The 27786-nt window shown below is 33.7% G+C and overlaps 1 protein-coding gene across 1 annotated transcript; it reads left to right on the top strand.

Moving 5' to 3' along the window:
- Positions 1–236: 236 nt before the first annotated feature.
- Positions 237–27780, top strand: HMMR (hyaluronan mediated motility receptor). Its single transcript, XM_016167075.2, has 18 exons — positions 237–422; positions 4482–4577; positions 5012–5091; positions 7097–7144; positions 10176–10364; positions 11406–11492; positions 11582–11682; positions 13255–13329; positions 13443–13618; positions 14068–14216; positions 15660–15874; positions 17526–17642; positions 19534–19680; positions 20051–20203; positions 20293–20392; positions 21040–21216; positions 25957–26119; positions 26668–27780. The coding sequence occupies exons 1-18, from the start codon at positions 377–379 to the stop codon at positions 26685–26687; spliced, it is 2139 nt and encodes a 712-aa protein (XP_016022561.2). The 5' UTR covers positions 237–376; the 3' UTR covers positions 26688–27780.
- The last annotated feature ends 6 nt before the right edge of the window (positions 27781–27786 follow it).

Here is a 27786-nt window from a genome sequence, read left to right as displayed (position 1 = left end):
ATGCCACAGACGGACTTAAAAACTCAGCTATGAAGTGCGTTTGCGCAAATGCTGCTAGCGCGTAGGTTGCAGTTGAGTAACGCCGGAAGTGATTGGGTACAGAGGGTTGAGGGAGGAGACAGTAATAGTCTCCTATTGGCTGATAGCCCAAACTCACAGGCGATCTAATTGGACACAGAGAGAGCTGAGTGCGCATGCTCTTTGCGGGTTCCTTGCCAGGATTGGTGTGCAAAAGGTTTTGGTTTTCCCATTGGCTAACGTCAATGTGGAGGGGAATGAGCAAGAGATTTGAATTTGAAGCTAGTAGGCTAAAATTCGGACCAGGAAGTTTCCGAGGAACGCTAGCGACCTTCGGTTTGTGGAGTTGGTGGTCAGCATGTCTTTTCCGAAGGCGCCCCTCAAACGATTCAATGACCCTTCTGGTGCGTATGGGGAAAGGAACTGGGGGACGGGAGTTGCTCTTAACGTCCCTTGCCCCTCTCGGTTCTCTTTATCAAAGGCAAATAAGCAAATTTAGGGCTGTTATGGGGTTTGTTCATTTGAATCTTTTTTTTCTGAAATAAATACTAATCATTTACTACATGACAAACACTATTTAGGTTGGTAACGATACAGTAGTGAGCAAAGCAAAGTCCTTGTCCCACGGAGCTTAAGTTCAGTTGAAGAATACAGCCAGTAAACAATTACTGCTGTGTAGAAACTAAAGCAGAAAGAAGGAATGGGAATAAGAAAGCGTTGGTAGTTAGTTTAATGGTCAAGTACGGAAGCCCTCATTGATAAAAAGCATTTGACCATTGTTTTCTGTCTGTACTTGTGGATTTATTTTTGGTTGTTTCATTTGGGCAAAAGAGAATTCGGAAGATTGGCAAAGGCAGTTTATGGGTGTAAAATTATGGCAGTAGCACTTACTGAAAACACTGTCAAGTAATGACAGCTAACACTGACGGTACTACAGATACCGTAGCACATCTTTACATAGGTTATTAGGTCTTTTTTAATTCCTCAACATCCCCGAGGGAGAATCCCGTTATTCATTATTTTATTGGTAAAAAGACTGAGACTTAGATTTCCTCAGTGTCACATAACCAAATTGGCAAAGCTGGGGTGTGAAACCAGGCCTCCATGAATTCATCCCATGCTCTTAACCAGCGCAGTGCATGAGCACAATAATCGGGAAGCCTTGGATGTGGTTGGTAAGGCACTCATCATTTAGTAGATGCTGTGTGCAGGGACTGTGCTAAAGTTTTTCCTACTAGTTCTGGTTTATTTTTTCCAAGTCAGATAAAGAAGGTACTGATATTGTCCTTATTTTGCAAAAGAGGAAGCTAAGGGATTTTGTAACTGTATTAAGCAGCTGGTAAGTGGTAGAGCTGAACGCAAAGCCCATGATTTGTAGATTATTATATGCACTATTTAATGATCACTCATTACATGTTTAATTCCTGTCAGACAACATGCAAATGGATTGCGAACCCCACCCCCCCCCACACACACACACTCACAAAGAAAGACAAGTGAGAAATTGGATCAGCACAGGCTTATTTTCCTAATTAAAAAATTCTAGAACCACATTATTTTATTATTTTCCAGATATTCAGAACCTACTCCTAAGTTCTGCCAGCAGTGTGGCTTTGAAGGAGAATTTTTTTTTCTTTATAATAAATGGGCTTTACCAATGACAATATTTCAGGCTCACAATTTCGGGAATAATATAGTTACCATTTATTTGATGCTGCGTGTGTGTGTGCGTGTGTGTGTGGCACTGTGGCGATTTTTCATATTACTCCAGTAACCCTAACATCCATATTGTGAAGTAGATGCTACTTTTCATTCTTGTTTCCTGAATGAACAATCAGCCTCAAATAGAAATAACTTTCCAGGTGTCTTAAAGCTAGACAGGAAAAGATAGAGTATAATAGTCTTATTCCCCATCTTCTCCCTATGGCTGCACAGTACCTGGCGTATAGTCATGTCTACTGATTGGCAGACAAAGCTGTATTTGAACTCTGATATGGATGATTACAAAGCCCTATTCCCATTGTCACATCCCCAATAACCTTAACCTGCTACGTTTTTTCATTTGTTTTTGTTTTTCCTATCCTACTAACCTCAACCTTGAGCTAAATACTGAGGATACAGTCATGATTAAGACAATCCCTACCTCCAAGCAGCTTTGTCTAATGTGGAAAGTGGATAAATACATTATTATAAGCCATACAAAATTATGAGAAGTTTTATGATACGAACGCTATGCACAGGCTTTTATAGCATGGAGGTTCTAACCTGATTCGGGGATTCAGAGACAACTGGAAGAGGTGACATTACGCTGAGATCTAAAGGCTAAGTGAGGATTAGCCTTGCAAAATGGAAGGCAGACTATCCATTTTAGGTGGGGGAAATAGAAAACAAAAGTATCGCGAAGTTTGAAGCATTTAATGCAATACATAAAATGCTTCGTTTGTATGCAAATGTTAACTGCTTGGATTAGCTGATCATGGTTGATCAAAATATAAGTTGTTCCAGAAAGTTTGTGATATCTCCTAAGATATCTCATTTCTGTTGTCTTACATTCCCTCTCCCCAGATTTCTAACAAGTAGTATCTATGATGTTATACACTTAAGTGTTAGTAAAGAAAAGACGTAGAGCATGAAAACCATGTGCTCGGGTCTCACAAACAGGTAGTAGCGATAAGACAGGATTTCAGCCTAGTTCTTCTTGACTCTAAATACCTAAAACTATCACATTCGACTCTTCAGTCTTTAGGAAGGAGTGTTTAATTATGGGGTTTTAACGTTCTTGACTTGCATAATTTGGCTTAGTTACTGTCCACAATTCCATCTTTTGCTGATCCTTATCCCCTTTTGAGAGTGTAGACCTAATGATGAACTAGAATACTAGAATTCAATATCACTTTTTTTTCTGGCCGCTTTGCCAAGTCTAGAACAGTTCTTCTCAAACTTTTCCAGAGAATCATCCCCAAAAGCAGAGAGTAAAGGAAATTAATCATCTTCTCACCCCTAACTTCCCCCAAAAGGAATGGCGTACACTGGTGATTATAGCTTTCTTTGAAGTCTCCTGTTTGCTTTAAAATATGATATGCTCCCCATTACCTCCCCAACACCTATTCCAAATCAGTAAAATAGGTGCTCTAAAGTGAGCCACTCAACCTGATTTTAGGGAAACCCCTGTCACCTTGCTGTTCACCCCATGGTGTTAACAGTTGTGCAGTGTGAGAAATCTGAGCTAGCTAAAATTAATGCTTTTTGCTAATCTGTTTTGACTTTATATTCCCCAGTGAATTCTACACTTCATTTTAATCCACTATCCCTACCCCTTATTGACCACATTTTGATTTGAAAGCTCCCAGGATTGGAATCTTTGTGTCAGTATATATAAATAATCATTGTTTTAGGTAGAGAAATGGAAACTTAAATCCATCCTTGATGTTTTTATGGCCACTTAGAATTGAAAGCAATAACCGTAATACTTTTTAGTGTGTCCCAGGGTGAGAAATGAATTGTATATCTCTGTGTGGGATGTATTTTTATATTTCTACATATAAACTGCAACAAAAGTACCACAAAACAATGTTTAACTTTGCTACCCTTGAGTCACCCTGATATTTTCTATTGTTTGTTGTTGTTGTTTTCTTTTTTTAATGCTAGTCAAGCTATGTTAATAGCTTGGAAAACACTTATGAAAATACTTAGGGGACAGTAGGAATTGTCTTGAAATGGTCATACTCCTTGCTGTTCTTATTTATTTGCATGAAACTCTGGACTGAAGTAAATAGCTTTTCAGAGAATAGTATAAATTTAATGACTCCCAATCAACTAAAGCTTTGTGCTAATGACTTCTTTATTATCGTCAGTCCTGGGAACCAGATCTCAAGTCTGCTATCCATGAGCACTCCAAAATGCTTTCGGTTTGGGACTCTGGTTACTCACATGAGATTATACAGTATAAATTTCTAGAACATAGAAATATAATCTATAGCTTTATAAATCTTCTAATGTATTGCTAGTAGCCAGAGACAGATTGTCACTGTAAATTTTTATTCCAGGCTAGATCTTGAGGTCTAGAAATTCTTAGTTACTTCGGTTGTAGAGTCTGATGATAGTTAACCTCAGTAACTCTAAGTAGATTCCAAATATTTCATTTCTTATAGTCAGTTTTTAGTAAGAAAGCCATATTGCTTGTTCTTACATGATGTTCATCTCAAGACTGTCTTTGCTGTTTTGCTCAGTTGCCTGTGTTCCTTTGATTCGGGTGAAAAAGGACATTCGGGATGATAACGATATTGTTCTTCATAGAGAGGCCTACTTTACAATATCAAATGGGTGCTATTTTTACAGTTGAAAAAAAACAAAGAAACAATTTATCAATGGCGATTTTTCATTTATGTTACTCACTTTACTATGGCATGCTCTTAAGATCATAAGTAACATTAGATGAGACGTTAATGTTTTGTTTCCTCTAGGTTGTGCACCATCTCCAGGTGCTTATGATGTTAAAACTTCAGAAGTATTGAAAGGACCAGTATTTCAAAAATCACAAAGATTCAAAAAAGAAAAAGGTAATGGATCCCAAAATAAAATAATGGTTATGTGATCTCATAAAGTTTAAAGTTATAATAACAGTATATAAATTAAAAGATGCTATAGTATCTCAAAAATGTGAAGCTACAGCTATATTTAATTTTTTGTATTTGATGGATTTAAAAAGGGATCAACTTTAGAATAACGCTTTCATCATCACGCTGTTAGGATCATGATATAGCCAGGAAAATTAAGCAAGCCACTTATATACATATGTAGTCCCCCTTTATTTATTACCTTATCCTGCCAGAGAATAATAGGAAAATTGAAACAGTACTAGATGTATAAAAATATTGTGCAACTAATATTTGAAAATGTGCAATCAAGAAAAGAATAACTTTACCTTGTTTCGCTAATAGTTGCAATAAAAAATTTTGAAATTGTGTTTTGTCTGTGGTTCAATTTATTGCAGTATCTCAGCAAAATCTTACTTTTGACAAAGATACTACCTTGCCTGCTTCAGCAAGAAAAGTTAAGACTTTGGGGTTAAAGGTGAGGAGCTCTTATATTCTACCTGTGAATATAAGCTGTATGAACTGTATCATAAAAAATGTTTCTGAAAGGTATTGTATTTGACCAGAATGGGTTAAGTATATAAATTAAGGTTATAAGTAAATCTGTAAGGAAACCTGTTATCATTAGGACTCTAATATGCTTTACATTTCTGCCTGTCATTAATAAACATATTGTACTTAAATGTGCCCTTAATTCAGAATTATTAAACAGTCTCCACTTCTCAGTCATTTATATATCTAGATAAGTCTTATTATACCTAGTAAGCCTTTAAAAATTGTGTAATGCTTTGATTTGTTAGTTACCATCATTTGAGTTGTTTCATTTTTATTTGTTTGTGGGGAGGGATACATTCTGGTAAAGAAAAAGGGGAGAAACATTATAAAGCCTAAAAGATCTTTACCATTCAGAAACTACCAAGGAGTGGCGGGGAGATTAAAATTCTTAATAGCTTCATTCTACTGTGCAAGAGCCTACCCTTACTGTTCATAAAAGCAAATTGTATAAATTGATATTTTAATGTGAAAAAGATACAGAGTTGGGAAACCAAAGCCATCAGTTAAGCTTAGACTTGTTCATTCATTTAGCAATTGCAACTAAGTCTCTTGTTCTGTAGTGTAGAGCTGTGTAGTCCAATAAGGAAGTGATTAGCCAGCCACATGTGGCTATTGAACACATGAAAGTGAACTAAATTTTTAATGTTATTTAATTTTAATTAATGTATATTTAAAAACTAATACTTGATTCTGTTATTGGAAAATTCTTAAATGTTTTCAGAACAACTTGGATATGCGAATCTACTTTTTCAACTGTATGTTTTATAAAATCTAAATATGGATAAGTATTTCTGATGAAAATTTAGCATCCGAATTGAGGTGCTATGATTGTAAAATACACAGCAAATTTTAAAGACCTGGAACAAAAAAATAAAAGATCTCACTAATAATTTTATATTAATTTACATTATAATTTAATTTATATTAATTTCACGTTGAAAAAATATTTTTGATATTTTGAGTTAAGTAAAAGATATTAAAATTTTTACTTCTTAAGTATAGCTACTGAAACATTTGAAAACACATATGGTTTGCATTGTATTTTTATTGGTAGCACTGATGTATAGACACTCATTTCTTAGAAAGTGATATCAATTTCTTGACTTAAATTTCTTGGAGAAACAGATCTGAATTTTTGAATTAATTATAAAATTTGCAAGCCTTCTTAGATAACTAAATTACATACAAGTGTGAAAGTTTGCATAAAACCCCCAAATAACAGGCTCTCCTTGATAGAAAATATTGTTAGGTGGTAAATTAATAAAGAGGAGACTGGTGCGTCGCCCCACTCCAACTCTGAAACATGTAAAACAGATTCATTCAAGATGTTTATGCATTTTCTTCTGTTTTTAGATGGAAAAGATAGAAATTCTATTTTTGGTCATCATCTCAAAAAAACTGTTGGATATAAAAAGATGTAGTGTGAACACTGAGTCTTATTTAGAATAAAGGCAATAAGTAGATTAAATCAGAGCTTGTACTATTTTAGTTTTTATCTCTTGCATTTTTTTCCCCTCTCTTTGGGTATCTAAGTTTAAGTTGATTCCTCTTTGTAAGATTCTTTTCTTTCTGAGATAGCATAATTAAATATTTAAAACGTATTGCATTTTAACATTAAAAAGAAGCACTCAGTAACTTTATTCATAAAATAACTATTCACAAAATGCCAAGTCTTTTCAATGGACTTGTTAGAGAAAAAAATCCTACTCTATTAGGATGAAAACTTAAACCTGAAATATTTTGTGATTTAAAGAACCTTTCTTTAATTTACCAGGTAAGTCAGCTACAAAATATTTAATAGGCTCAGGGAAATGTTCACAATAGAAACTAACTATTTGGAACCGCTAATCTTTTTTAATAACTAAAAATCAAATTTGGCTATGATATTTGTGCCACTTAAATTTGATTATCACTGTTCTTTTAAACAGAAGGAATCTCAAAAGAATGATAAAGATTTGAAGATACTAGAAAAAGAGGTGAGTAATGCTTTCAACTTACTGAAAAATAAATGTGCTGTATAATGGAATGACAGAGAGTTAAGAGACAGGGATTCTGTTGCATTTGCAAAGGCACACAGTAAGGCAAATATGCCATCCAGACCAGTGCTTACAGGGTAATTTTTCCCTGGCCTAGATACCTTATTTTAGAGCCTGATCGTCCATGTGGTGTGTTGGCAAAGTGAAGTTGTTAGCATCTTAAGGGACAGATTCAAGATAACCTACTTAATGAAAAAAATGATAACTAAAAATCAGTTTGCTGGTTTGCTAACATTGTGTAGACAAAGTATTTATATTTACTTTTCTTGTATCGTACTCTATACATTAAAATAGTGACTATCTAGATAATTGCTTAGCATGAAATCCTATCAGGTTAGTTGGATTGTGATGGAGTTATACTAACCTGATGCATTCCTCTGCACCATCACTATATGCCTTCCTCAAGGATAGAATGACCTAGAGCTACTCGCTACATGTGGCTATTGTAATTAAATAAATTTGAGAACTCAGTTATTCAGTTGCACTAATCATAGTTCAGGTGCCAGTAGCCACATATGGCTATAGGCTATCATTTTGGACAGGACATTTCCACCATAGCAGAAATCCCTATTGAGCAGAGATGACCTTAAAAACCCACTTACTTCCCTAAGCAGGGCTAAGCTGGTCACTGCCAGCTTCACTTTTCTGGCATTCTTCTTTTCCATGTTTTATTACTGACTCTTCTATGGACATATTCTTTTGATATATTAAAGCTTTCTATTGATCACAGTTAAATATTGCCTTAGGACCAAGAATATGTCAAGGTTACATTGTAAATCTCTGCCTTGATTGCTCTGATCCTTTTTGTATTTTTTAAAAATAATATTGGCTATCATTTTATTGAGGATACATGTCTATGATATAGAGATGAATACTTAGAAATATAATAAGTGAATCTCAGGTAGAAAGCTGGTAAGTGAGTAGCAGTGCCAAGATTGGAACTGGTGATTTGCATCAGTTAATTAATCTTTTGGAATAGAGATTTTTGAAAAAATAGAGCTCTAATTTATTTAAGCACAACAATATTTGTTGTTTGTTTGTTTTTAATTTGAATTATTTACCAGTATCTATAAGTAAAATTTCATAAAAAACAAATTTAGATTTTTGACTTCTGTTGTAAAATTGAGTCTGACAACACTGCTTCCACATTCCTCTCCAGGGTAAAAGTCTGCCAGGGCTATGCAGGGCTGCCTCCTTTAGATGCCACATTTGCTCTCCAGTCTTCACCTGGCCTTCTTTGCTTATTTATATTATCTACTTGGCCGTGTAGGTATTTGAGTGTATAAACACTTTTTATGGAATTTAAGCTTCTTTAGCTACAAAAAGTGTGATATAGATAATTTCAATGTCCTTTTTTCTGCCATATAAAACTATTCTATAAACACTGGTTATAAACAATAATGTAAGCGTAGAGAATCTTACGGTAAGCGTAGAGAATCTTATGGTAGGGATTCTTTAAGCTCGTTTGGTCTCTGGAGTCTAGGTCATGGCTGTATATGTAAGTGGGGCTTGACACATTTTTAATTAAGCAATGTTGGCTTAAAATACAGAGATTAGTATGAATATAAAGTCAGTAAGAGTAAAAAAAAAAAATACTTTTCATGTTACTTAATACAGCTATGCTCTCTTTAACTTTTATACCCAGAAAATAGTCTATTTTGGTGAATGTTTTATGTGCACTGAAAAAAATGTATATGCACTCATTGGGTATAGTGATATGTATATGTTAAGTAGTTCAATTAAATAGTTTTGTTTAAATCGTCATCTGTACTGATATTTATTTCTGCTTATTATTTACCAAGAGCGGTACTTTTAAATTTCTAACACTGTGGATTAGTCTATTTCTCTTCTTAATTCTATCAGTTTTTCCTTTGTATATTTTGAAGTTACGATATTAGGTGAACAGCAAATTTAAGAGTATGTCTTCCTCTTGAAATGGCCTTTTTATGATAAAATTGCCTCTATCACTAGTAATACTTTTTGCCTTAAAGTGTACTTTATATGACATTAAAATAGCCATACCAGCGTTCTTTTGTTGAATACTTACATAATAATTCCTCTTTGATCCCTTTATTGCCAATCTATGTCTTTATATTTAATAAAATGCCTATCCTGTAAACATCTGGGATCATTCTCCTTTAGCCTGAAAAGTTCCTCTAGTGTTTCTTGTTTCACAGGCCTACTAATTGCTAAATACTCTCAGCTTTTTTTCTTCTCCAAAACCATCTGTATGTTACCTTCATATTTGAAGTATATTTTCATTGAGAATAGAAAGTTATATTGACAGGTTTCCCTCCTACATTTTATTTTATTATTACTATTTTTTTTATTAAGTTTATTGGAGTAACATTGGTTAATACAATCATATAATCTTCAGGTGTACATTATCATTTGACATCTGTATATTCTATTGTGTGTTCACCACCCAAAGTCCAGTTCCCCTCAGCTACCATATATTTGATCCCCTTTACCCTCCCCTCTGCATTTTAAACATGTCATTTCATTGTCTTCTGGTTTCTACATTTCTGTTGACTATGTGGTTTTGTTTTTATCTAGTAATTGCAGCAGAAATGATGGCTTGCTGATGCCCACAGCCTCCTACCAAGAATTCTAGTTCTACCTTCTTAAAGATATTTAGCATTTTAAGCTGTAATTTGATTTCATATAATTAGAACTAGAGAAAATAAGAGCACTTATAGATAGAAATACCTTAAAAGTGATTTAAAAGTTTAATTACACTGAATAGTTTATGGCAATTAAAAACCTGCATTTTTAAAATGCTTACAGATTTTTAAGGTGTATCATAAAGTAAATATGATTGATTAAACAGCTAGTGAAATTAGAATATCTAAGAGCATCATGTCACAATCAGAGTTTTCTAGGACTTTAATGTTTCAATTATCAGTAGCAGCTAGATACATTGGCATCATATCAGTGAATCATTCATTTATCACCTGTCTCCATCCTCCAGATTCGTGCCCTTGTACAGGAACGTGGTGCTCAGGACAAGCGGATCCAGGAACTGGAAGCTGAGTTGGAGAAGGTGGAAGCAAAGCTAAGCACTGCAGTGAGAGAAAAAACATCTCTCTCTGCAAGTAACACGACGCTGGAAAAACAGCTTACCGAACTATCCAGGACCAACGAGCTACTAAAATCTAAGGTATTTGAACCTCATAATAATATTTATAATTGAAGATATAATAAATGTGGTTTTTTTCTCTTATACTAGTTGTTTGGGAATTTTAGGCTTTGGTTTAGTTTTTTTCCTTTACTAAATATACTTTAAATATTAAGCTGCTTTCAACAGGAATTATTATTGTATTTTTCTTACTATGGTGCCTGATACATAAGAAGTTATAAACAAATAAGTTGTTTTTGTTTTAATGTCTGACATTTTTTCACTCTCCTTCAAAGTAATCCCCATAATAAGGCCATTAACGAAAGACTCAGAATTTACATTTAGAATTTACATTTAAAGATCCTTCTCTGAAATAAATAATAGCATAATATCAGCTTCCCATTTCAAATCTTTTGGGGAATGAAGTGGGGAGTGAATAACTTTGAAGACGAAATGTGTTCAATAAATTGTGTTTGTCAATATCAATATACTAATAGATATCAAAGGACTTAATATGGTCATCTTGCTTTTTACAGAAGTAGAAGGAGGCTATAAATCACTGTTCAGTTTAATAAGACTCATTGATTCATGTCTTGTAATGTGTTGGGCCCTTTGCTTACAAAGGGAGTTAGAGTACATGAGAATCAAGCATGTGGAATGGAGTTGATTCCTGAGCCCAGGCCTGGAAGATCTGATTTAATTGGCCTGGGATGAACCCTGTAGTCTGCATATTTCACAGACCAGGGAATTCAGATGTGTTTTGTTAACTAAACACCCTTTACGAAATCATTTCTAAGAAGCTTGTTTTAGAGCCTTGAGATGTACTTTTCAGCATATAGAGGTAAGTGATCACTCAAGCTACTTTCAAAAATAAACCAGAAAGTCACATTAAGAAAAAGGAGGGATGAGAACAATACTAGAATAAAATCAGTAATCCTGGCATTGTTCAAAGGCCATTTTCTCTACCAGAGAAATAATAGGCAAATAATAGTCCCAACACTTGGTAGAATGGTCAATATTTAAATGATTTTATATATGGCTTAGAAAATATTTCTGAGTGTTTTACTTGTTTGTTGTACTTAGTTTTCTGAAGATGGTAACCAGAAGAATATGAGAATTCTGAGCCTTGAGTTGATGAAACTTAGAAACAAAAGGGAAACTAAAATGAGGGTGAGTAATACCTATGCTAGTTTGCTGTGTCTGGATCTGTGGATTTGAACAACTTTTTATTTCCTAAAACATATTTCTGTTGTGTGTAGAGTGTGATGGCTAAACAGCAAGGCATGGAGGTGAAACTGCAGGTCACCCAGAAGAATCTAGAAGAGTCTCAGGGGAAAATAGCGCAACTTGAGGGGAAACTGTGAGTGACTGAAAGAAAAGAGAAAGTGTTATGTGTAACCAGTTCTTGATTTACCTCTCAAACCTCGCTGTTGTCTATTGAGACTTTAAACTTCCCTCAATACTTATCTCATTGCCTTCCTCTAATTGCCCGATTTCTTTTCAGAAGTGACAGTCGAGACTTAATCATTCCCAAATATCTTATGCTGAAAAGATGTATAAATGTTATTACTTTTGTACATCTTCTATATCAATGATGAGGAAAGGCCTCATAATCTTTGTAATAGTATAGGCTTCTAGAGCTGGTAAAACTGACCAAAACTGAGAAACACTGGTATAAGAGGTTGTGGTTAATGCACTATCCTAGCCTTCTTTTAATTACTGAGCTGTAATCTGCACACAATAAAATGCACAGATCACAAGTATTCAGTCTGATGACTTCTGATAATTGTATATACCTAATTAACCACCACACAAACATGATAAGGAACATTGCCTCCCCCTCAGAAAGTTCCTTTGTGCCTCTTCCTGCTCTTCCACTTGCACTGGCTCCCATCCTGAAACCACTTTTTGACTTCTATCATCATAAATTCATCTGGCTTTTTGCAGAACGTTTATCACAGCATTTGTGTGTGCGTGCGTGCATGCGTGCATGTGTGTGTGTGTGTGGCTTCTGTTGTTGAACATAATTTTTTGAGATTCATCCGTGCTGTTGTGTGCATTATAATTCATTCCTTTTAATTTCTGAGTAGTATTTCAGTGTATGAATATTTCTCATTTGTTTAGTGTTCTCCTGTTGATCAATATTTGGGTTTCTAATTTCAAACTATTATGAATAAGACTGCTGTATATGCCTTTTTTGGACATATGTTTTTATTTCTCTTGAGTAAATATCTAGGAGTGGTATTCCTGAGTCATAGGGTAATATGTGCATAACATTTTCAAGAACTGAAAGTAGATGTACCATTTTACATACCTACTTGGTGGTGTATGATAGTTCCAGTTATTCTGCATCCTCAGCAATATTTAATGTTGTCAGTTTGATTTCAGCCTTTCTAGTAGGTGAGAAGTAGTTTCTCATTTGTGATTTTTAATGTATTGTTATTGATGTTAAGCCTATTTTTACGTGCTTGTTAATCTTCGTATATATCCTTTTGTAAAGTGTATATTTATATCTCTTGCCCAATTCTTAAATTGAGGTGTTTGGAGGAGGTAAACACATAAGTAACTGAATATGAGGAAGCCTGAAACAAAGGCTTTAATGCGCACAAAGTGCTGTTTTGTATGTGTCATTGGTGGGGAACCCAGGAAAGCCAAAAAAAAAAAAAAAAGATTATTTCTAACCCTTGGAGTGTTGTTGATAATGACTCTCATCATCATAGTCCTTTTATCAATATATTTGGAAAGCTTTCTCATTTAAAAAAAAAACTTGAGTCTCTTATTTGCATATATGAAATTGTTAACTTGAGAGGCCACATAAACGACTGGTTAAGAGTTTGTACTCAAGTCAGCCTGCCCGAGACAACAGTATCTGGTACAGAGTAAGCGTTACATGTGATTATTGTATTTATTAATATATGTAACATTTTTTTAGTGTTTCAATAGAGAAAGAAAAGATTGATGAAAAATCTGAAACAGAAAAACTCTTAGAATACATCGAAGAAATAAGGTAACATAAATAGTAGTTTGAAATTGGACCTTATTTTGTTGAAGTGAGATAAATATGAATACATCCCTATGCTTAAATAGATGTGCTCTTCAAAATAATTTGTTTTAATGCAGTTGTACAGCAGATCAAGTGGAGAAATACAAGCTAGATATTGCCCAGTTAGAAGAGAATTTGAAAGAGAAGAATCATGAAGTTTTAAGTCTTAAGCAATCTCTTGAAGAAAATGTTATATTGTCTAAACAGGTAGAAGACCTGAATGCTAGATGTCACTTGCTTGAAAAAGAAAAAGGTATTCTAGTGTTTATAGTATTACTTTCTTTAGAGGAGTACTACGTACAATATTTACAAAAAGCACAGCTATGTTAAAACAACATTTTAAAATAATTATATAAACAACAGCAAAAGTAATTCTGTTTCATATGGGAGAATTTTTGTTTTTTATAATGTTCGTTCCCTGTTTATTTCAATATATTGCTTGTCTTGATTAAAATCAAGTTCTTCCCCATTTGGTGGCCATTTAAAATTGGTGGAAACATTGCAGTTGATTTGGGATATTTATTGTATGACATGTATAGTAAAGATACAAACTTCAGAGTTTTTGTTTTCCCCCTTTGAAAATACTTGGTCTCTGTTAACATGCTAAAAGTCATCTATATAATGAAATATTATGGGAATCTGGGTTTTTCAAAGTTAATATTAGTACCTAATTATAGCATCATTAATGTTTTCTTTTTATAGAAGATCTCATCAACAGAGATAGAGAACGGGAAGAAAATCTAAATTCTGAAATGCAAAACTTAAAGCAAAAGTTTATTCTTGAAAAACAAGAACATGAAAAGCTGCAACAAAAAGAGTTGCAGATTGATTTATTTCTGCAACAAGAGAAGGTATATTTCACTACAACGTAAAATAAAACTAGTGCTTATTTTTATCATACATGTCTCCTTGATCAGAAAACCTTTAAATTGTATCTTTTCATCCAACAGTTCTGTTTTTAGAATCTTATCCTGAGGAAATAATCATGGTGGTGCTGCAGATTTAACTACAGTGATGTTCACCATTGTAGTTAAATTGAAAAAATTATAAACAATGGAGGAGGCAAAATAAGGAAATTGTTTAAAAAACTTTCCCAGCGCATTCTTATTTTAGATTAATACATAAGCATTTACAATTCTGTCGTAGAAGAGAGTCTCAATACATGAGAAACAAAACTGACAAATTTTTAAAATCCAGGTTACATAAAGAACATTTTACATATCAATGAGAAAAAATCAGTTTAGTAAAAAAAAAAAAAAATGAACGTAGGATGGAAATAGAAAATTTTAGAAGTAGGGATTTAGATAGCCCATAAACACTAATGGATGCTCTACCTTAATAGTAAACAAAGAAATGGAAATGCTTTTTTTATTCACTTATAAGATTGGCACATTTGGTGAAAAATCGTTGAGAGTTGGGCAAGCAGGTACTCACAAGCACTGATGTGAAATATTATATTGTTGAGCAACCAATGACAAGTAAAGGAATTAATTATATCTATATATACTGACTTCAAAAGATCTCAAAAACTATTTTTATGTTTTTTAATGACCTTTATGTACACAGTATATATTATATTAAAATATATATATATGTACAAGAAAAGATGATAAGGCATATGTACGTGTGTATGTGTGTATATATATATACATATGCATATGTGTGTGTGTGTGTGTGTGTGTGTGTATATATCTATATATATATATACACACATGTATGCCTATATAATGGTTATCTCTGGAATGGGAAAATTAAGATGGGAGTATGGTATCGTCAAAAGCAATTTTCACTTTATTTATAATGTTAGAGTTTTTTTTACAATGGTGATTAACTTTACTTATTGGTATTTACTCATCTAACTTTAAAATAGTTTATATAACATTGGAATCGTAGTTCTTTTTATATATTATATGCGAAAAATATGATAAAAACCAGTTGTAGAATATGATTTTAGTTTTATAAGACATGTGTTTTTGTGTATGTGTGTTTCATAGAAAAAAGATTGAAATGTTTACCACAATGATAACAAGGTATAGGATATGATCTTAACAAAAAAATACATATATATATATCTTTATATTTTTATATTTTTTCAAATTTTCTTGAGGTTATTGAATTTAGTGTTCATACTTCATTATCTGTATTTCTTTTTTTAAATCTCTTTTTCTTTTCTGTCTTTAATAAAACCTCACAAATTATTAAATTAAATTATAAAAAACTTAAAAACTAAGAATCCCATCCTTTAATAAAAAATATTTCCATTTTTGACTATATGATTTTATATTTGGATATAGGAATTATCTTCTAGTCTTCAGCAGAAGCTCTGTTCTTTTCAAGAGGCAATGATTAAAGAGAGGAATCTCTTTGAGGAAGAATTAAAGCAAGCTCTGGATGAGCTAGATAAATTACAGGAAAAGGAGGAGCAGGCTGAAAAGCTGGTCAAGCAACTGGAAGAGGAAACGAAAGCTAGAGCTGAAGAACTGAAACTTCTAGAAGAAAAGCTAAAAGAGTTTGTATTACTAGGAATAATTGTAATAAGTTTATCATTAAAAGTAGAAAGAAAGACTGAGATTTTATGCTTTTTTTTTTTTTAACTCAAGTTTCATATTCTTTTTATCACATGTGTCCTCCACTACATTTACTTAAGTTTAAATATCCAGGTTGACTATTAGGTTCAAATTACAAATAAAATAATTATTTGAATCCTTGGGATTTTATTACCAAAAAAAATTTCTAGGAAGGAACCATGGTTTAGATGTGAGATATGTCTCACAACTGTATTTTTATCTCTTGTTGGTTACTTTTGTTATTAATCTCTTTTTTGTTTTCGTGAGTAGTGATTAAAAATAAATAAATAAAAAGATTACCGAGGTTTTATATATGCCTGCTTTTTGAGTAGAAGCACCAGATGTAAGAAGTGGGGTTGTTCTATACTGCAGCCAGTCTCAGGGAATAGGCGCTGTGAGAAGATGAGTAGATGTCAATTTAAAAAAAAAAAGAGTTGAAATTCATTTATTCTTACTCAAAGAACTGAGTCCAGAAGTCAGGAGGTAAGGATTTTTACTACTAGGTCTGTTAACTAGTGTGATTTTGAGCAAGACCGTCTTAAGCAATTTAATTTTCTGTTTCATTAGATATAAAGGCTTTTTGAGATGGTTCCTATGGTCTCTTCCAGTATGGAAATTTTAGGCTTAAGAGAAAAACTGAGTAGAAAGTGATTCCTCTAGGGGACAGGCAAGAGAATATTATTATAAACCCTTTAATACTATGTGATTGCTTTTAGTGGCTGTGTGTTTATTTTTTAAATCCCATACTCATTACAGAATGAATTTGACCAGTTGTTTATCTTGTCCCAGTGTCAAACTTATTCTGTAAGTGAATAATGCTTCTTATTTAGAGTTTTTAGTTTCAGATGTTTTTTAAAAAAATCATAGGTTCATGTGCTTCTCTAAAATGTTATATCACCATTTAGGTGATATACACTATTATTTTTTAAAATCTCTGAGATTTGTAGTACATATTTATAAAGATGACTTAAAAGCCATCCTGTCTATACAGAATAATCTATATAAGTTGTTCAGTCTTTGAATAAAAATCTATTATGTGGGTTATTGATATAATCAAAGTAAATGTACATATTCCTGTAACTTTTTTCAAAAAGACTTTTAAAATGAAGTGTTCTTAATTATGCTTAGTATTTCTTCAGTGTCTACATGCAGAAAATTAAATTTCATTTCGTCCAGGGGTATTTTAACTGGTAATCCTTCACATTCCTTAGTCTTGGCTGCTGCTTCTAAGATTCTGTTTGAGTCTTTTCACCCTTTCTTCCAAAAAAGTTTTAAAGTACCTACATAAATACATAAGATAAGAAAAGCGAAATTTAGAAACAAGTAAATAAGGATGAAAACAAAAGTAAAATAAGAGCAAAGAAAGATCAGATGAAGCCACACATAAATAAACATGATATTAGATGTAGGCCACAATTTTGGATCTAAACTATCCAGTGCTATTGTATACATGAAAATTTGGGAACCACCTTTGACACCAACAGTGTCAAAGGTAAATAATAATCTCTTTCTTAAGATGATGATTTATAGTTAGCAGTTTTATCTTTTAATTGTTCCTTTTTAAAAATTAATTATTATCTTTTTTTTTTTAAGGAAAGAAGCTGAACTGGAGAAAAGCAATGCTACTCACTCTCAAGCCACCCTGCTTTTGCAGGAAAGGTGTAATAGTATGCTGCAAAACCTTGGAGAAGTTACTGCTCAGTTTGAAAGGTATGTTTATTGGGAGACTTCACCCTCAAGCATAGTGAGAACAGGGAGTGGTGTCTAACTAGCGAAAATTGTGAACGAATCAATCATACAAATAAAATTACTGGTATCACTCTAAATTCCATAATGACCAACCATAAATGGGCATTTAGAGTTACATGGTATTCTTAGTATATATAATAATATACTTTTTATTTTAATGTGGTTGAATTTATAGATTATATGAACACTTTTGCATCTCATTTAAAAACTCTGTCCCAAGAATATAAAGACATTCACCTATTTTTCTTCTAGAAGTTTCAAAGTTTTACTTTTCACTTTTTCACCTGAAACTGATTTGTGTATGTGCATAGTGACATAGGGACCAAATTTATTTTTGTTTTTCGATATAATTAATTGCCTAGTGTCTATTCATTGGATAGCACCTTGCTTCCCCACTGATCTGTTCCTGCATGTGATATATTATAATCTGTAGGTCATGTATATATTCACATAGAATATTTGTATGTACATATTTAATTATAATTTTATGCCAGAGTGTATACATATATATGTATATATTTACGTGTACATATGTAAAATTTTTAGTTCTTGTTTCAACCCTGTAAAAGGATTCTCCTTTTCGCCGCTTTGAAAAATAGTGCCTTAGGAGATTTTTAGCCATTCTATGACTTCACTCAGCATCAGTATGCTAATAGCATTAAAATTTATTTCTTTAAACTGCACCTCTCCTTACAGCTCTTGTACTCATATCCAACTGCCTACCTGACATCTGCAAGTATATATCTCATTATCATCTAATATCAACCTGTCTAAACAACTCTTGATCTTCCTTCTATCTCTTTCTACTCCTAGTCTCTTATTCTTTATCTCAGTCAGCAACATCTTCCTAGCTTCTCATTCCATAAATATTAGAGTCAACTTTGATCATTGTTTCCTCCTTTTTTCCCAACATCTAATTCATTTCAGGAATTTTAAAGTTTTGTCTCCAAAAATATCTCATATCTTTCCATGGTCACCTCCTCAGTCTAAGCCCACTTTATTACTCACTTGGACTAATAAGAAATTGTCTTGTAGTTTATCTTCTAATTTTGCACTCCTGCCACTTCCCCAATCCATTCTCTACAGATCTCCAGAGTAACCACACAGTAACGTAGAGACCTCAAGGCGAATACTGTCCTCGGGCCTCTCTAGCTTCTGCTCCTGCTTCTTTGTTCATTAGGCTCCAGTCTCATCTCTTAATGCACTGTCCTCTACCTCCATCTGAGCCTGTGTGCATCTTTTCCATCTGAAGTACTTTCCTGTAACTGCCTAGCTAAATCCTCCTTATCCATCATGTCTCAGCTTTTAACTATGAATTCTTCAGAAGGGAATTATATACTTAATTATAAGTATATAATTAAAGCTAATAGAACGGGAGACCCAACCAAAATGTACAGTCCCCTGTTCTATATTAGCTTTAATTATATACTTATTTTTCCAGTTCTTCTTCTTCTTCTTCTTTTTTTTTTCTTTTTTTTTTTAATAAAATCCCAGAGAGGCATCTCCCTATTTTCCACTCACACCATAAACTCTGACAGTAAGTTCAGAGATGGTTGAATTTTTTGTTTTGAAAAACTTTTATGTTTGGTAGTTTTATTTTTTATCTCCGCGTATATATTTCATACACATAGTAGGCACTTGATTTTTTTTCCTTTGAATGAGCAGCATATGCCATATAAGTTCATTAGTACTGACCTCAGAACACTAAATTCTTACTGTATAAATGCATAAATAGATACTAAGCTTTTTTGTTTGTTTTACCTGTTTATAAAATATGAATTTATCAGCCATGTATTTGTCATGTGTATAGTAGTTAGAAAAATTCTTTAACTTTTTTTTTCTTTTTTATAAGCTATAAAGCATTATCAGCTAGTGAAATAGAAGACCTTAAGCTGGAGAATTCATCACTTAAGGAAAAAGTGGCCGAGGCCGAGAAAAGTACAGAGGATGTTCAGCGTCAAATATTGGCAACTGAGAGCTCCAATCAAGAATATGCAAGGTATGTAGTGGAAGAAAATCTTCGCACACTTGTGGCCCTTATAATCATAGTGATTTTCAGTGTTGTTAAAAGCCAGCTACTAAGTGATACACAGGGACTTGTAGGTCACTGGCTTGCTTTGGATGATCTTAAATTGCAAATTTAGAATTGCCCATTTAAAAGAGTACTCATTTAAATTACTCATTTAAAAATGAGTACAATTCTTGAAGAAGTTCTTAAGTTAGGAAGGAAAGGAGGGAGGGAGGGAGGGAGGGAGGGAGGAAGGAAGGAAGGAAGGAAGGAAGGAAGGAAGGAAGGAAGGAAGGAAGGAAAGGAAGGAAATTAAAATAACAGTAAAATATTTAGTGGACTCGTCTCTCTCAAACTCAAGGATGCTTCTAGATCTGCAGACCAAATCAGCCCTTAAAGAAGCAGAAATTAAAGAAATCACAGTTTCTTCTCTTAAAAAAATAACTGATTTGGAGAACCAACTCAAGCAACAAGGTGAAGACTTTAAGAAGCAACTGGAAGAGGAACAAGCAAGGTAATCTAGGTTTTGAACCTGAGTGCCATGTACTGCCGTCATTTTTTTCTAATACACTATGTCTTTTAATTTAATTTTTTTCCTTACAGAAAAGCTGGTAAAGAAAATTCAGCGGCAGAATTAACTGAGGAAATGAATAAGTGGCGTCTCCTTTATGAAGAACTATATAATAAAACAAAACCTTTTCAGGTTTGTCAAATAGGATTAAACCCTCTTGTGTTTCTATTAGGAATTTACTTTGTTCTGCATCACATTTATGACAGTGACTTGATTTTCCTGTGAAAGGATTTTGCTGTGCATTCACAGTGCCAATTTAACTTTAAGAGGGCCTAGAAATTTTATTTAATTATTTTACATACATTTTTAATATAGCCTTTATAGATGAAACATACCTTCTAATAAGAGACTTAAAGTTAATAGCTTAGAAGGCTCTTTTGATAATTACTCTGTTCAAATTTGTTGTTATTATATTGCTATGATCTTTCTCAGTGTCTCTCAGATTAATATACTGATCTTAAAAGAAAAAGGATAAATGTTAATTTGGGGACTTAAATAGAGTAAGAGGTCAGTATTGGTTATGATGTGATCCAATTGATAACAGATTTGGCTGACTAGCTGGCCTTCTAACTTCATTTCTGTCCCTGTTTTTATGATCTGTGAGATGAAAAACAAAGGTTTTTAAAAGAGTCTTACAGAGAATTTATGGAGAGCTCTGAGAATATCTCAGCCTATATTATTTTTCTTTTTTAGTTTCCTTTTACTTTTATTTTCTTTATAGTTTTATATATTTAACAGTTTCAAGTTTTAACTTTATATAAAAAAAATATATTTTTCAGCTACAACTGGATGCATTTGAAGCAGAGAAGCAAGCTTTGTTGAATGAACATGGTGCAGCCCAGGAACAGCTAAATAAACTAAGAGATTCGTATGCTAAGTTATTGGGTCATCAGAATCTAAAGCAAAAAATTAAGCATGTTGTGAAACTGAAAGATGAAAATAGCCAACTCAAGTCGGTGTGTAAAATAACACAGTTTTACTGAAGATATTGGGGTGGGGTAGTTTTTATTTTAAGTATAACATTTAAGGACTTTGGCATCAGAAAAGTAGCAGTTTATAGAGGAAAATTTATTTGAGAATTGGAATTTATTTTAGAGTGTTGACCAGATGGGTATTAAGGTCCTCAGGTTTTCCAACTACTTCATTAATGTATAGGAAATTACTAGTATAATAGGAAGAATTCATAAAGCTTTACATATCCTTTTCTGTTTGCAAAATAACAAAGTCCTTAATGTAAATGAATACTATAAAGATAAGCAGTGTTCAAAAATAGTTAGACATTTAAGTTTTTTAACAACTTTATTGAGATATAATTCACACACCATACGATTCACTCGACGTGAACAACTCAGTGGTTTTTAGTATGGTCACACATGGGTGCAAGCTGCCACCACAATTCATTCTAGAGTATTTTAATCACCTCAAAAGTGAAACCTCTTACCCTCTAGCGCCCATCTCCCTATCTCCTCATTTACTCCTCCCACCACTAATCTACTTTCTGTCTCTATAAATTTCTCTATTCTGGACATTTCTTATTTGTGGAGTCAAATAATATGTGGTCTTTTGTAACTGGCTTCTTTTCATTCAGCATAATGTTTACAGAATTCATCCATGTTATGGCATGTATTAGTACTTCATTCTTTTTTCAGACCTGGTAATATTTCACTGGGTGGATATGCCATATTTTATTTATTCATTTGTTAGTTGATGGACATTTGGGTGGTTTCCACCTTCGGACTGTTATGAATAATGCTACTATAAACATTCATGGATGAGTTTTTGTGTGGACGTATGTTTTTGTTTCTCCTGGGTTATATATATGAGTGAAATTGTTGGGTTGGGTGGTAACTCTGTGCTTAATCATTTGAGGAACTGTTGGATTGTTTTCCTAAACAGCTATATCATTTTACATCCCAGCAGCAGTGGATGAGGGTTCCAATTTCTCCACATCCTAAAGGCTTGTTATTATCTGACTTTTTGATTCTAGCCATCCTAGTGGGTGTGAAATGATACCTAATTATGGTTTCGACTTACGTTTCTTGGATGACTAATAATGTTGAGCATTTTTCCATGTGCTTCCTGGAGGAAATGTCTTTTGAGATTCATTGTCTGTTTTTGAATTGGGTTATTTGTTTTTAATGAAGAGTGAGAGTTCCTTACATATTCTGTATACTAGTCCCTTATCAGATGTATTATTTCAAAGTATTTCCTCCAATTCTGTGCACTGTCTTTTCCTTTCTTGATGATGTTCTTTGAAGCCCAAAATTTGATGAAGTCTAATGTATCTATTTTTTCCTTTGTTGCTTGTTCTTTGATGTCTAACAGCTCTTTGCCAAATCCAGGGTCATGAAGATTACCCCTGTGTTTCTCCCAAGAGTTTTGTAGTGTTAGCTCTTATCTTTGGGTGTATCCATTTTAAATTCATTCTTGTACTCAGTGTGAGGTACGGTTCCAACTTCATTCTTTAGCATATAGATATCTAGCTGTTCCCACACTGTTTGCTGAGTAGCTAGCCTGTTCTTTCCGCCAGTGAATGGCCTTAGCACTCTTGTTGGAAATCAGTTGACCATATGTGTAAGGGTTTATTTCTAGACTCTCAAATGTATTTCATTGGTTTATATACCTATTCTTGTGCTACCACACCATCTTAATTACTGTTGGTTTGTTGTACCTTTTGAAACCAGTAAGCATGAGTCATCCTACTTTGTTCTTTTTCAAGATTGTTTTGGCTATCCTGGGTCCCTTGTATTTCCATATGAATTCTAGAATCAGCTTTTTAAATTTCTACAAAGAAGTCATCTGAGATTCCCAAGAGAATTGTTAAGTATGTTAAGTATTTATATCTACGGGATGTTTTTTACAATTATCTAGATTTTTAATTTCTTTCTACAATGTCTTTTAGTTTTCAGAGTGTAAGTTTCGCCCATCTTTTGCTAAATCTATTCCTCGGTATTTTATCTTTTTTGATGTTATTATAAAGGAAATAGTTTTCTGAATTTTATTTTTGGATAATTCCCTGCAAGTATATAGAAATACTGTTGACTTTTATATACTGATCTTTTCTCCTGCAACCTTGCTGAACTGGTTTATTAGTTGTAATAGTTCTTTAGTGGTTTCATTAGGATTTTCTGTATAGAAGATTATCTGTAAATTGATTGTTTTAACTTCTTTTCTAATCTGAATGCCTTTGCTTTCTTTTTCTTGCCTAAATTCTGTGGCTAAAACCATCGGTCATGGTTTGAGTGGACATCTTCCTGATTTGAGGGAAAGCATTCAGACTTCCATCATTGAGCATGATATCAGCTGTGATTTTATCAGATATGCTCTTTATCAAACTGAGGAAGTTTCCTTCTATTCCTAGTTTTTTCAGTGTTTTAATCATGAAAAAGTATTTAATTTCATCAAATGCCTTTTCTAATTCGTTTGTCATGGTCGCATGTTTTTTTTCTTTAATTTTATTGCTATTATTTCTTAAATTAATTGGCTTTTGGAGATTAAAGCGACCTTGCATTCCTGATCATTTTTTTGTGGTCATGGCGTGTAATTCATTTTAGATGTTGCTGGATTCACTTTGCTCGTATTTGCTGGGGATTTTTAGATCCATATTCCCAGCATATACCGGCCTGTAGATTTCATGTAATCTCTTTGTCTGATTTTGGTATGAAGGAATACTGACCTCATGAAATGAGTTCTAAAGTGTTTTATTTTTTCTATTTTTTGGAATAGTTTGTGAATAATTAGTTAATTCTTCATTGCGTGTGCAGTGCCGTCATGCCCTGGGCTTTTCTTTGTGGATAGTTTTTGATTAGTAATTCATTCTCTTTACTTTTTATAAGTCTATTTAGATTGACTGTTTCTCCTTGACAGTTTCAGTTGTTTGTGTGTTTCTAGGAATTGATCCATTTTATTTAAGTTATCTGGTTCGTTGGTATTCAATTATTCGTACTATTCCTTTACGATCCTTCTTATTTTGGTAAAATCAGTAGTAATGCCCCTCTTTCATTTCCAATTCCACTAAGTTAAGTCCTCTCACTTTTTTTTTTTTTTTTTTTAGTTCCTTTAAGCTTGTGAACATATTTATAATGGCTTCCCTAAAATCTTCTTTGGATAAATACCATATCTGATTACTCTCACAGGCAGTTTTTTTTCTCCCCCTTGTTTTTTCCCAATATGTAGATCATGCTTTCCTGTTTATCTGCACACATTGAGAAGTGGATATTTTAGATAATATATTGTAGTACCTCTAGGTACTGCCCTCTCTTCCAGGTGTGTTCTTATTATCTTGTTATTTGTTTCTGGATTGTTTTAATGAAATCTGTTTCTCCTCCTTGATGCCAACGGTGCTGTACCTCTGGTGCTGCAATTCAGGGAAATTCAGTTTTAAGTATGCACACAGTTTCCTAGGATGACACTAGTTGTGGTAATAGAGCTGTCTTCCTCTCTTTCCCTGACCTCAAGGTAAACTCACCTAGTTGTTAGATGACTAATAGTGTATTGCTCTATTGTTTTTAACAAAGCCTGGGGGCATAAATTTCCCTACAAACTAATCCATTACATTCTGGCTCTTTAGCTGGAATTGTGGCTGAGGTCAGTGATTGATTTTTGTGACTCCAGAAGGGCTCCTCCTAGCTGTCTTATTCACCAGTTCTCTCCTACAAACTACAAGACCTACACTTTAGCCTATATTTTGAATCACCTCCCAGTTCCCTTGCATCGCAACCTCTACCATCATTTAGAGCACCCTTCGGCTTGAACTTCTTGAAGCTCTGATTCAAATGAAGTCAATTTCTTTGGGAAGAAATTAGAAGCTTTGCATTTTACTCTACCCCCAGGTAAAATCTCTGAGGCAGGGCTCTAGAAGCTGAAGTTGGGGACAATGGCAGATTTTTCTTTGATACTTCTGCCCTAGGAGCTGAGGGCTCTGCAGACTTAGGGGAAAGGGAGGGTTCTCTCAGTTGGCCTGTCCAGGCATGAAACCATCACCTCATAAGCCAGGTCAAGGGTGGAGCTACTGCACCCAGGCAGAGCCTCTGTTCTAAAGAAGAAAAAGATTCCCTACCTCTCAACCACAGTACTATAGGTGCCTAAGGGCAAGAAATGCTGATGTCCTGCTCTTACTGGCAGGAAAAGCCTCTGGCGGGAGCCGAGGGAAGAGGGAGCCCTGTATTCTTGCTGCAGCAGTCTGGCCTGGCGTTTCTACCTTCCTAAGCTGGGAGTGAGGCTAGAAGGAGCAGGCTTGGTTCAAAGACCCCTGACTTCTACCTTTTTTTTCTTTTGGACCTCATTTTTATAGATTTGCTTGAATAGATGTATCCTCATTGGCTATTTTGCCTTAGGACCATTTTTATAGGCTTTAAATGGATGCCTTTTTCTGATTTTAGTTCCACTAAAAAGCAGGTCAGTGGAGCCTCATGTGTCATCTTGGAAGTTGATCTTGCCGTTTAAGTTAGAAATGAACTTTATCAGAAACAGCTTGAACCTGTAAAGAGGCAAGAAGATGTAAATGACTCATTATTTCCTTTCTCACAGCTGTGCCAAGTCATTTTGTAATTCAGTCTTAAAGCCTGGATTTAGTGGTGGTTTTTGCCATTTGGTTTGATGCATGAGCGACTTTAGAATTTGTCAATAACACCAGTAACACATTTCACCAACACAAACTTAAGTAATTGTTTATTGTCTATATTTTTCTTACATAGGAAGTGTCAAAACTCCGTTCTCAGCTTGCTAAAAAAAAACAAAGCGAGAGAAAACTTCAGGAGGAATTGAATAAAGTGCTGGGTATCAAACACTTTGATCCTTCAAAGGCTTTTCTTCATGAAAGTAAAGAAAATTTTGCTCTCAAAACCCCATTGAAAGAAGGTAAGAAATGAATAAATGTATAAAAGTACCATCTTCCTTTGGATTTGCTTTTTAACATTTAGCCAGTCATCCATTTTTATGAACTGTGAAAATTTGTTGATAGTTTCTGATATAAAAGAGATTCTTTCTGAGCTTTTTGTGTAAAATGCCTTTTCTCTTTCCATACTCTTATTTTCCATATGTCCAGACCCCACCCGTCTGTCAAGCCCCATTCATACTCCATCTTCTTGAAGCCTTGTCTGGCTTTTGTGCTCCTACCTGCCTTCCACCGGAATTATTCCCTCTAACCTACCTTAGAATTTTAACCTAAATATCTAATTTGTAGTTTTGGAGAAGTAGATGTTCTCCTTCTTGACTATTTATTTAACAATAAATCAGAATTGGTTGAAATAGGAAATGAAGAAATATAAATAAAATGATGCTATTAGAACACAAACATAGCTCTGTCTGCCTTACAGGCCATAGGAGATGCTCGTTTTTAGTTTCTAACGACTGATGAATTAGTTTTAATTTAGAATACTAATACCTCTTTTTAATAATCATTCCAGGCAACACAAACTGCTGTTGAGCTCCTATGGACTTTGAAGAATCATGCAAGTAAACATCTGAGAAACCCGTTGAAGATTATTTTATTCTTATTATTTTTGTTGTTGCTGTTATTACTGTTTATAATGAATATTTTTAATGTATTTAATATTAACTTCCTATCCTTAGATGTCTGAAAGGAAGGTCAGCTTTTTTACTGATATATCTTCTGACATTTTATTTCCTATTGTCAGTACCTCCTTCTTGATGCTCATTTTTATCGCCTCATTCTAAACTTTCTACCTGGCTTTCCATCTTTCTAGTTCATCCCACCAAACCAACATTCTTTTAAAAATCACTCTCATATTATTATTGCCCTAGTCTGAAACTTTAAATGATTTCAAGGTTCTAATACCCAGGTTTTGTAGGTCGATACTGACGGGCTTTCCTAATTTGAACCTGTTAAGCTAGGATAAAATACCTTGGCTTGTTCTTGCCTCTACTTTGATTCTCCTAATAATGTTCATTCTGTCTTATCCAGCTTTCATTTACCCAGTTCAAGTAAGAAATTAGGGAATGCTTAATTCCATAGTAAACTCTTTACCCCTCTTATCAGAGTCACCGAATGGTCAATAATTTGCAGGTTCCCAGATTCCATCTTAGTCCTACCAAATGAAAATCTGGGTCTTGACATGAGAATCTGCATTTCAAATAAATCCTGCAGTTAATTCTTACATACGCTAAAATTGGAGAAACTCTGCTCTTAATCTCTTTAGAGAATTTTTCTTATACGGCTTAGCATTGGCCTGACTACTGGGTATTTGATTAGTATTTCTGTAGTATGATATAAAAATCACACATTAAGTCATGAACTCAGTTATTCAACTTGTATTATATGAAGTTAATGCTTCTATTTAAGATGTATTGTTTTCTCTGCCCTCCCCTCTCCACCTTGTCCCTAGAATTACAAATAGTAATATATTATTTAGAGAGTGGTAAATGTCCATCTAAAATGTGTCTGATTTATATAATTAGTATATTATAAGCACATTTTTATTATTTCCCCATTAATGGGCCTAAAGAGACTATTATATTCAGAATAGTTTTTCATAATAAATTATTTTATTGGATCTTAATATATA

The sequence above is a fragment of the Rousettus aegyptiacus genome, unplaced genomic scaffold (assembly GCF_014176215.1).
Source record: "Rousettus aegyptiacus isolate mRouAeg1 unplaced genomic scaffold, mRouAeg1.p scaffold_m13_p_7, whole genome shotgun sequence".
Lineage (NCBI taxonomy): Eukaryota > Metazoa > Chordata > Mammalia > Chiroptera > Pteropodidae > Rousettus > Rousettus aegyptiacus.
This window is presented reverse-complemented; position numbering and strand designations above follow the sequence as displayed.

Bases quoted from the DNA above. Each gene is read 5' to 3' on its own strand.
- HMMR (XM_016167075.2), top strand. From the start codon at position 377: ATGTCTTTTCCGAAGGCGCCCCTCAAACGATTCAATGACCCTTCTG. The intron at 4,578-5,011 runs GTAATGGATCCC...AATTTATTGCAG, and splicing joins AAGATTCAAAAAAGAAAAAG to TATCTCAGCAAAATCTTACT. The intron at 10,365-11,405 runs GTATTTGAACCT...TGTTGTACTTAG, and splicing joins ACGAGCTACTAAAATCTAAG to TTTTCTGAAGATGGTAACCA.